General features: G+C 41.0%; 1 protein-coding gene across 1 annotated transcript in view; it reads right to left on the bottom strand.

Annotated features, from left to right (window-relative positions):
* Positions 1-11,948, bottom strand: part of XKR4 (XK related 4) — a 481,737-nt gene extending 469,789 nt beyond the window's left edge. Inside the window, exon 1 of the mRNA XM_063923730.1 lies at positions 11,117-11,948. Coding sequence (XP_063779800.1) covers positions 11,117-11,793 — 677 coding nt within the window. The 5' untranslated portion in view covers positions 11,794-11,948. The remainder of the gene's footprint in view (positions 1-11,116) is intronic.
* Positions 11,949-12,220: the final 272 nt, after the last annotated feature.

The raw sequence follows: 12,220 nt of genomic DNA, 5'->3' as shown, positions 1-12,220 counted from the left end.
GTCTATTTACTAAGCCTTGGATGGAGATAAAGTCGCTAGAGATAAAGTACCAGCCAATCGGCTCCTAACTGCCATGTCACAGGCTGGTGTTTGAAAAATTACAAGGCTTAGTAAATAGAGCCCTTAGCTTTTACCCGGGTGCTCTGTGATATATTTTGATATATATATATATATATTTTTTTTTTTTTTTTTTATGTGTTGTTGTAAATATTGGATACACTATATTACTCTTTTGCATGAAAAATGTGAATATTGGTGGTCATTCCGAGTTGTTCGCTCGCTGCCGATTTTCGCAGTGCATCGATTAAGTGAAAAAAACGGCAAAAATGCGCATGCGCATGGTACGCAGCGCACATGCGCTAAGTAATTTCACACAAAACTTTGTAGATTTACACAACCTCGAGCGACGTTTTTTCATCGCTCGAGTGATCGTAGTGTGATTGACAGGAAGTGGGTGTTTCTGGGCGGAAACTGTCCGTTTTCAGGGAGTGTGCTAAAAAACGCAGGCGTGCCAGGTAAAAACGCAGGAGTGGCTGGAGAAACGGGGGAGTGGCTGGCCGAACGCAGGGCGTGTTTGTGACGTCAAAGCAGGAACTAAACAGACTGAGGTGATCGCAGTCTAGGAACTCAGAAACTGCAAGGAATTATTTAGTAGCAGTTCTGCTAATCTTTCGTTCGCTATTCTGCTAAGCTAAGATACACTCCCAGAGGATGGCGGCCTAGCGTTTGCAATGCTGCTAAAAGCAGCTAGCGAGCGAACAACTCGGAATGAGGGCCATAGTGCAAGGATTTATTTTCAATGATAATCCTAACACCAGGGGCTAAATGTATCAGTATGCGAGCTGCCAGAGGTGCGGGACTCTGTGCGAATATGCCCATGTTTTTAAAGTGTCTATGATTTATAAGGCAAAACCAACCAACCTGCATCTGCGGCATTATTAGAACCATGCTTATTGCTTATGCTGTGAGGATAGAGAATGGGCTTCCAGGTGCACTCCTCCTGTGTGATGCAGCAATGCTGGCTCAAGCATGAACAGTGGGGACCCTGACTGGCTAGAGATGTAGCAATCAGAGCTGTAGCAGGGCACAGAGTTTGTGGTCTGAGCACTGTTGAAAAGAATGAACTAAAACAATTTTACAAAATGGGGTCACTTGGGAAAGTAGGAGCTGTACAAGGGCCACGTTTGCATGCCGAATATTATGATTGTAGAGGCTGCACTAAAGCCGGGTACACACTGGGCGACCTCCCCTAGTTAGCAATCAGCGCTATATCGCTGATTGCTAATTAGGGGAGATCACCATTGCATACACACTGAACGATATCGATATACGCTATCATTCAGTGACATCATCCCCTGCACTCCTCGAACATGCACCTCAAAGATATAGGTAACATTGAGCTGCATGTTCGGTAGATCATGGATGATGGAAAATGACCTGCGGGTGCACGCATGGTTCATGGTTCATCCATACACACTGGACGATATGAATAGATCTTGCAAAAAAAGATTGTTATCGTTCATATCGTCCTGTGTTGTCGCCCAGTGTGTACAGGGCTTAAGTCTTGCAGGACAATAGTTGCATTGTGTCTTCTCAGTGACTTTAGTTAGCATGGACGGTTGCCTTTTTCAACGAGTAAAGATCACGTGTAAGCGACCTGCTTGAACTTCAATACTTTGCTTCCCAGAAGCTTGACCTCTACTCTTGAGATTAAAGCCTATCCTGTAAAAGTAATTTCAAGGAAATGTGTACAATACATTGCAATCGCAAGCATTGAGTCTCCAGCATATGGATCAATAGATAATTTTGTTTGCCACAGAACAATGGCTTACAAGTCTTTAATTCACCATCATTCGCATTGTGCATAAAACGGTAAACAGCAGACTAAGTACTATTATATAACTACTTTGCGCTGCAGTGAGCTATGAATGGGCCTACAACTAGTATCTGTAGCTGGTAATATAATGTTAATAATGAAGGTGGAAATAGTGGATTTTGTGGATTTTTAAGTGAAGACTGTTGAACATCAAACAGTTATGGCTAGAATGTATAATTCCAATTTAATTATATTTTGTTTATGGCAGTTTTATAAATATCGGTCCCACACTATGAAAAAACAGACAGTATAGATAAACATGATAGGGACAATACCACATGGAACACTTAAGGCCACTGGTTTAACATGCTGCACTTTGTGACCAATGATTTTATTTTTTAAGTACTGAAAAGCCCTACACCCTGTCTATTAAATGCCATCACTATGTTATTTGCAGTGGAAGATTAGACAAGACTTGCGGCGGTAGCCTTCTACATTAAAAGAATGAATGAGCCTATTGAGCAAGGATCACCACAATCCTCCTCTCGCTATCACCATCTCATGATCTCAATATCAGGGAATAAATCATGAAATATAATTTAAAAAAGGCATTTTTGCAGCTCAGATTTTTTATGAAATATTTAGTATTTTGTAATATTATTTTTTTGTTAACAATTGGGACTAAAAGCTCGAGTCTGGCCATTCAGTTCCACTGTGCATGTGTGTCGGCAAAGCCTAGTCATGTGATCGAGACTTGCCGACGAAGCCTGTATTACTGAGCACTTATGTATCAGTCACTCTAGTGATATTTTCTAAATAAACTGCAGCAATTAGTTATTTTCTATAATTTTGATGAGCATCAATAAAAATCTGCATTATCTCTGTGCAATAGTAAATATTCCGCAAATGTAGAATAAGATAAATATTTTGCTGAATGATTCTAAAACTAATGCTCAGCTCTAATTAAAAAATAGCTATATTTCTTTATTGAAATATTATAGATAATGTAATATAAGGGAATTTTAACAGACAATTTCCTGAAATGCATTATAGGCATCACTGTAAAACATGTATATAATAATATAGATTATCAGTTCAATATACAGAAGCAGACAATATAAACGTATTATGGGAATTATATATTCACTATCTTGCAGATTCAGTTCATTTGCTGGAAGAGCATAATATCTAGTGGATCGCTTTTAGGTCCTGGTTCATGTTTGTAAGTAAAGTAAAAAAGCAAGCAACTGGGCAAAACCATGCTGCACTGCAGGTGGAGCAGATGTAACACGTGCAGAGAAAGTTAGATTTGGAAGGGTGGGTTTATACGAAAAACTAAATTGCAGTGTAAAAATAAAGCTGTCTAAAATTTGTGGGCTACATGCAATAGCAGCCAGTATTTACCCTGCACAGAAACAATATATATGTTCTGTATTCGCTGCTTTGCTCCCCTTGCCTTGCAACATAGTTATTCCAGACACAAAGTTACATGCTGTTTTTGCTTTACTTACAAACATGAATCAAGCCCTTATTTTACAATGTTGTAACAACCTTTGGTGCCAAGTGTAGTCAAAGTAATAAAGATATACAACAAGAGACACAAGTTCTTTTTCCTGTAAAATAAAATAGCTGAACATATTTATATATGTCGCAATTCCAGAAAGAGCAGACATTCTTTGGCTCCAGGGCTGTTTCTAGCCAATTTGGCTCCCAGTGCGAGATTTAAAAATGCGCCCCCCATGACATAAAAAATGTGCCCCCCCCCCCCCCCCACACACCTAGATAAAAAAAAAACTTGCGCGCACCCGACAAGGGGGCGTGGACTCATTTAAATGGGTGTGGCCTCATTTAAATGGGAATGGCCTCGTCTAAAAAGACTACCTCACAATCCAGTTTTTGACCCTGCTCCAACAGATCACGACCGCCACAGGAAAAAAAAATTCTACCATATTAAGCCCCACACAGTAATGCCCCCTGCACCATATTATGCCACACACCGCAATGCCCTTAATACATTAAATCCCCACACTACGGCAGGCAAGAGTCCCCATTTCACACATTACGGCAGGTGTCCCCATTTTACACATTGAGAGAGAGAGAGAGAGAGAGAGAATACTTACAGAGGCGATAACCGCTCTTCGGCCCGCCTCACCAGTCGCTCCTCGCGCCGGCCTTTCCCTCTTCCTAACTTGGATCCCCCTCTGTACTCCATTCGGGGGGGGGGAGTTTCGCGGAGTGACGGGGTTGCGTCGTGACGTAACGACGCAACCGCATCATTCCGTGAAACTCCGCCCCCCGAGCGGGTTACTCGGGGAGAAATAGGAGGGGGAAGCAGGGAGCCACAGTTAGTGCCGCGGCGGGCGCCCAGTGCGGTTGCACTGCTCGCCTGCCCCAAGAAACGGCCCTGCCTGGCTCTTTAAGAATGTCCGCTCAGCACGTATCAAGGTGCACGTCTACTGCCTAGTATTTGGAGATGCCAATAGAAAATCAATCTGTGCCTAGCTTTATATATTACAAATACCGATGGTAACAGCAGGAAGCTGCTATGTATGAGATTATTTTGGTGCTGGTATGCGGGATATCGCTATCACATGTTATGTAACCTGAGGTCTGGTCCTTATACCTGACTCTTATTGGTGCCAGCTTTCATAAATAGGCCCCTGTTATACACAGAATTTGTCTGTAAAAGTTGTACCGATAGCGTTTCCGTGCTGATGACTCTGTGCTTTTCTGTTTCCTGTCTGGTCTGGTCACTGACTCCTGTTACAACACCAAATTTACCATTTGATATCTTGACTTGCCTGCCGTGACCCAACTGATCCTTATGGTTGTTTGGATCAACCCTTTGCCTGTCACTTGGATTCTGTTTATTGCTTTCTAAACTAATTTATGCCCATGTCTCTTACTTTGCTTTACAGTGGTTTTAAACATTCACCCATTTCTGCCCGTCCTCATTTCTATGACAGACTGCTGTTACCTGGCACATTTACTCTATAACCATCTAAGTTACTCACTAACTTTACACAATTGAGAGGATTTACTGGCCTGACTGACGCACTCCATTCTGCATATTCAAAGACTCACGTTCATATTTATTAATATTTGCAGTTTGTACATGTACATAAAGATTCCATATCATCGCAATTTGTGGCCAAAAATAATTATTTGCCTAAATGTATCAAGTTTCAGTCAGCGGGATAGATGTTGCGATAGGATCCCATCCAAGCGACCAGTAAGAAGCAAAGTGATTGCATATGCAATCACTTTACTTACTGCTTTGGCTCGCCGCTGCATTTGCGCCCACAAATTGCAATTTGCATACCAAAGCTTGGTATGGGGGCTGCTTTTGGGGTTGCAAATGGAGGGCCAGCGGCAGATATCAGTGATATCTGCTGCAGTCCCTCCTAGTTACATTCAGAATACTCAGAATATTTGCATGTACATCCCAAAACAGGTGTTTTCGGGAGATAGTCTGCAAATATTCTTTACCAAATAAGCTCCTTAGTGTGTTCATGTCGTGGTCCTGCTGCATTCTGCACACAGTTAATCTCTGTGTTTTACTGGTGCATCATCTGTCCCTCCAGTCATGGAGCCTCGTATTGGTACCTTGAGGTCAGTCTGTATTTTAAAGTAGTATTCTGTACAGCCAATAGTCACTTGTTCAGTTATCTGTAACTGAGATGTAGTCCTGGAACAACCATTGAGTTCCATTGGAAAGGAGGTTGCAATGGGGAAAGTTCCCATCAATGCTGTTTCTGATAACTAAACAAATGAGGAGGTTTGTGACAGATAAATTTGAAAATGCACAAAGAGAGAGAGTAACTTAACGTTAAAGTCAAGTATGAGAAGGTCTGTCCTCTCAGAAATAACTCTTCTGTAAATGTGCTCTTGCTGTCTCTATTTCATTGAAACAATCTTGTTCAGCAAATGCAAACTCATGTTACATGCTGGTTTAAAAGTAGGTGCACTCCTGTTCCTAACCCATACTTAGAACAGAACACTCCTAAACTGTCAAATTCCTTCTGCTGGAAAGCCACCAACTTGACCAACAAATCTGTGTACTTCCCCATAAGACAAGGTACTTATACATTACAAAATTGCATTGCTCTGCAGAATTATAAACTGACTTGCAAGGCGAAACGCAATGCTCTATTCAGATGTGTAGGCATAGTGATATTCTGGTATTCCAGCTTTTTGGCACATGACAGTAATATTTTTTGGGTCAATTCAAGGATATACTCCAGCACACTTTATAATTTAATAACGGAAAGTGATATTGAAGATCTCCTCAAAGCTTCATATGAAAATTTTCACTTTTTTTCGCTTAATATTTCATTTTGTATAAATAAAATGTAAAACTTAAGTTTGCAATGATAAACTTTTTTTTTAATTGTCTTAAATGATGAATGCTTCCCCCTTATACATGAATACTGAAGAAAATAACTAACTTTAAACAAACAAGAATAATAATGCCTTATAAAATCAAATTATTAATATTTTTACCTCACAAGAAATTGTCTCAATATACAAAACAATTATAATTTTGGATGTCAAAATCAGACACATTTTTTTCCTTACACTTAAAGCTGTAATCGATAACAAAAAAAAAAATGTCTATTCACTACCATAAACTAGTAGACTTTGAAATCAGATTGCTCTTCCTGTGTAAGTGATATACCCAAGATTCATAATTTAAAAATATGTAATAGAAGTTATATATAAAATAAAGTTTTAGAAATTCCTATAGCTTTTATCCAAACTTTTGCTGACCTGCAGTGAACACAGGTAACACATAACAGCAGTTATTCAGGAATCAATAGACATCATTTATAGCATATGGCTTCTTTTCTCTAACTTCCAACTAATGGATGGTCACAATGACCTCTTGGCAGTGTTCTTATTTCATCTTCTTATATCAGTAACTTGTAAATGAACAAAACTTTGGTTTATAACTCCCACACTGTTACATGAACTATCTCTGAGTGTTTACTCCAGGATTAGATAAGTCAGTAGTCTCTACCAAAAATACACAATGAAAAAATCATTGAGATATAATTTTGCTTATCACCATTATCGCATATTATCATGTTTGATATACAGTATACAGTATATACTAGTATAATGAACCCAGACACTTAAGTCTCTGTCCCACCTCTCCCTCGCTCTGCACGAACCCCGCTTTGGCTGGCCCCGCCCTCTCTCTGCCATTCCACACACACTCACCCCACAACCACAGCTCCATCCTGACTCCCCTCCTCACTTACTCCAGTACTTACCCTAACAGTCGGTCCTCCTCTCCCTTGCAGCGTGAGCCATTGTGGCATAACCCAGGCTCCCACTGTGAGTGCACTTTGAGATGGGACAGGCTTACACAATTATTATGTAAATATAATATATATATATATATATATATATATATATATATGTGTGTGATGTGTTAACTTTTCCTATTGTATAGATGTGTCTACATATACCTATTCTCATATTGCACCAAACTGCCCTATTTAGCATGCCAAGGACTTAGCAATTTAGCAGTGTTCAAACATTAATCCTAAATTCCTAGAACACAATAAGCGAATTTAGAAGCAAAATGGGTGAAAAAATTAACACAGTGGAGGAAAAAGTACACAATCATGTTTATGCTTAATCTGCGACATTATACCAATTCCTTTGCTACAAAACACTTATCCTAAATAGTTTGCTCAACTTGTACAAATGTAGAATATTCAATGCAATTGTTAAATGTCTCAGCAGTGGTCATCCAACAAAATGCACTCCAAGACTGAGACCTATAATACTCCCAAAGAGCCCAGTGTAATGTGCATGCAAATACACTTCTTGTGTTGTGTAATGCCAACACTAATGAGTCCTCAATACAGAAACCTTGAGGGTAAGGAAGGGGGAATGCCAAGAGAATTACACCAAAGCAGATGTGAAAAACTGATTCTAAAACAGCAAAGATTTTGTGGAAATTATTGTTGCTAGAGGCCATCAATTAACAAATTGGAAGGTTCAAATGCATGTTTTAGCAATATAGGTGAGGGCTGCATCAGTATGATTAATACACCAGTAAAACTGTGATGTTTGTGTCTGGTTTATTTTATAATGGATTAGAACAAGTTCAAATTTGAATTTGGCTCAAAACTTTGAAAGAATACAGATTATAGTTAAGAATATACAAACTTTCTGCCAGAGCTGTAAAGAGAGGAGAATGGCATTATAAGAGTAACTGAGCATGGTCCATGTAATGATGCAGTACAATTACAGGCAGTGGGTGGCTTATAGTACATGGGGGGTAAGCACGAGATACTGTAGCTGCATTTTGCTCTGGTAAGGCCAACCTAAAATAGTGAATTCATAAATAACATTTTCCACTCTTCTTTTTCACATAAATTCCTTTTTTTTTTTTTTAAAGTAACTTTATCCATACAACAATATAAGTAAAACAAAACATAGGTACTGAAATGTATACTGTATCCTGTACCATGTTTATTTTAGTGATAATGGATGTTATAAACTAGACATATCGGAATATTATATTAAGGGTATGAGACACAACTACAAAGTTCTATTATCCATTTGTCCGTTATATTGTCATGGAATGTCTTTTGAACCCTAGATACGTTATAACCTATATACCAAAGGAAATCATTTATTGCCAATTAAATATGGAATAATGAGCTACAGTATCCCTTTTAATGCTATATTTTTCTAATTAACACTGAGGAGATATCAAAACTGTTCCTATAGTAATTATGTACAAGACTTTATACATATACAGTATACCTTATAAACTATAATTAAACAATATCAATATGTTCTCTAATAACTAATTATCATTGAATATAGTTAATCACCACTAAAAATGCAACACCGTACACACCGTACACACACACATATATAAATTAATCTTATATTAATGAACTCACACCATTAAATTGTCATATGCTTCCCATAACATAGTTTAAGCAAATCCCATCAATCTTTCTGTTTGATTACTGTCATTTACCTACAGTGTCATATGCCTGTTATAAATATTTAATATGACATTTCACAAAATGTTTGAAGCCACAACAAAAGGACTTTAAATATACATTCAGGGGCACAATTAAAATACTGGCCATATCCTATAGCAATTGTTGACCTGTATATTAAAACAAAGACAAAATTAACACAAGATGACTAATGGGAATTTGGAACCATTTTCTGATACTTTATAAATAACCTGTAAACATGTGTGAGTGAGAGCTAAAAATAGACTTCCTAATGAATTCAGCTACAGAGCGGAACATTAGAATGTATTGTCAGGGGATTCATATATGAACATTTCAACTGGTGTCATTTCACAGTACAGAGTGACAGCTGTCACAGAATGGTTTTGTAAGTGCTTGTATACAGGACTGTATGGGTAAGCAAAGAAGATGATTATTGGATCATATCCTATTTTTACAACACAGCAGCAAAAGCCTCATTGCTTCTCACAGCTCAGACACTAGTCTATAGGATGCAACTTAAACCATCACTGTAGATGCATCCTGTAAGCATGTAACTACACAAATAAATGTACATCTAGTGGGGATTACTACAGTCAGTCACAATATCTACTTACACTGGTAAAAAGCTCACACACTTTGTGTTGATTTTCTTTAATTCACTAACCTGCTGTAGATATGGGAATATTAATGTAATGGTTATTAATGTATGTGTAACATTACATAATCTGCATAGGTTGCAGACACCTAGATTCATCAGCACAGGGCACTACAGGGCAAATATGTAATTGAGACAATAGGTGTCACCTGCCTGATTCAAGAACCCTGTGCATGATTTGCCCATGTGTAAGGAAAAACACTGGGCAAAGTGGACTGATCTCTGCTGGTTCTACATGACACAGAAACATTTATGGCAGACTTTAAACTGTGAGCTTGGTGGCTTTAGTCACTCAGTGTATTCAGAGATAATTTGACGCTAAGCAGACACAGCAGGGATCTTATTCTTTTTACATTATTAAAGCTGATGGCAGCTGAAGCCTCGTGGCCCTCGAAAGCTGCATCCTTAGAAAGAGTAATACCATGGCAGATGATTTCTATGGTCTCAATGTAGGCATGTTGTGATAACAGCCATTAACATAAAGAAAAAGCCTAAACGTAAATGATATGTCATAAAACGTACAGTATAGTAAGTCATCATCATGCCATTTCAAAAACAATTTCCAAATAAAACTACAATTCAGCATAGCATATACAGTGTAATGCTATTAATGCTATCAACAGACAAATCACCATGGATATTGCTAGTGCTTTGATGTCAACAAAGCAAATGTAAAATCATTTCATTTACCACAAAATGCAGCGTGCAGCACAATATGCTGGAACATTTTTGGAAAGTATGGTTTGAAAGGCACCAGCGTTTGGGATCACTGTCACGTGTCTGCAAGGAGCGCTGTCCTACTATTCTCATAAACCATGACATCACTTGCAGTCCCCTACCCTTACAGGTCTGCCACGCTTTCCATAGGATCTACTGTATGTGCCACTTGGGCACCAACAACTAGTTTCAAGGTAAACCTAATGTGAATGCATTAATTGAAATATCTGCATTTCCAGTTGCTGCAAACTATGCAAGTGTAGATGGGCAAAACACACATTGCGGAGATGATGATGATGGTGGTGACAATAATAATACCAGTAATAATAATAGTAATAAGAATAATAGCAGGTGGACTTTCTCACCACTTCATCAACCATGAAAATTACATTTTTACATCTCTCACCCAGGTAACTAGATAGCTAATGAGATGGCAATGATCAGCAGTTATCTTATACTGTACCAAGGAAATAAAGAAAGACACATATGCCATGAGCAGTGTAAGTCTTGGTATGGTGACATTAGAAGACACTGCATTCATTGTGCATTTTCAGAACAAGCACTGCTTAGTGTTTTCAAGAACCTGGTGCTGGAACACCTACAGAATGTGACAGGACACACGGATACACACACACACACACACACACACACACACACACACACACTGTATTGAATATAATGGCTGAGCACATGGGTTATACATACAGAGTGTACTGCATATGATAGTTCAGTACATTGATTAATTACACACACACACACACACACACACACACACACACACACACACACACACTGTATATGATGGCTCAGCACATGGGTTATACCCACACACTGCAGGCATAGTATATGAAGGATTATACCCACACACTGCATAGTATATGATATATTCCGCACACATGACCTAGGCATCACCATTATTGCTACAGCAGTTACCTCCAGATCTGCCCCAGCTGCAGGATGTGGATGAGTGACTGCAGGAGCCAGATGCAGAAGGAGCAGGAGGCAGACCTCTGCTGGCCGGCCCGGGCTGTGTTGCCGCTGGGGTTGCCGGGCTTGCTGCTGGCGGTGGAAGCCTGTCTCTGCGGGGTAGAGGGTCGGGCGTCCCCCTCCACGGCCGCCTTTCCGTCCAGCGGGGAGCACTGGGAGCTGTTCTCGGTGCTGAAATCGTGCACGAACCACCTGAAGCTGAAGAGCTGCACGGAGAGCGAGCCCAGCAGCACGAAGAACAGCGTCAGCCCGAACCACCAGCGCTGACCCCGCAGGTAGTAGTCCGCGGAGAGCCAGATGTCGCTGCCCACGTCGGCCAAGTAGACGGTGACAGCGGCCAGGATCCACAGGCAGTCCCACACCAGGTATCGCTGCTGCTCCCTGCCCGGGCGCAGGCAGAGAGAGGGCGACCCCACACCCCCTCCTCCGCCAGTCACTGCCCTGCCGCCACTGCAGCAGCATCGGGAGCCTCCGTCCGAGCAGCCGCCGTCCCCGGCACCGGAGCCCGGCTGCGAGCCCGAAGCCAAGCCCTGCACAGAGCCCGAGTGATCAGAGTTCTGCAGCGGTGTGAAGGCAACATCGCCCTTCTTCATCCTCAGCGTCCCGTCCGACTTAGCGGCCATGATGATCTACTCAAAGAAAAAATAAAAAAAAGGGGAAAAAAGGGGGAAAATGTGCTCGCTGGGCAGCAGAGGGGTGAGAGAGGCGGCCTCCCTCCCTCCCTGCTCTATGTGCCAGCCTCCCCTCTCTCCTGCATCCTCCCTCCCCGCTCTATGTGCCAGCCTCCTTTCTCTTCTGCATCCTCCCTCCCCGCTCTATGTGCCAGCCTCCCCTCTCTCCTGCATCCTCCCCCGGCCTCCCTCCTTGCTTTATGTGCCAGCCTCCCTTCTCCTCTGCATCCTCCCCCAGCCTCACTCCCCTTCTCTGGATGCTGCTGCCTTTGGTACCTGGCTGAGAATAGACCGTGGGCAGGGCGTGTAGAGCAGCGCCGCCTGTCTGCGTGACCTCACCCTGCAGCCACACTGCTGCCTGGACCACAGCCCTCCTCCC

This window comes from Pseudophryne corroboree, chromosome 5 (genome assembly GCF_028390025.1).
Source record: "Pseudophryne corroboree isolate aPseCor3 chromosome 5, aPseCor3.hap2, whole genome shotgun sequence".
Classification (NCBI taxonomy): domain Eukaryota; kingdom Metazoa; phylum Chordata; class Amphibia; order Anura; family Myobatrachidae; genus Pseudophryne; species Pseudophryne corroboree.
Note: the sequence above shows the minus strand (reverse complement) of the source record. Positions and strands in the feature narration are given on the sequence as shown.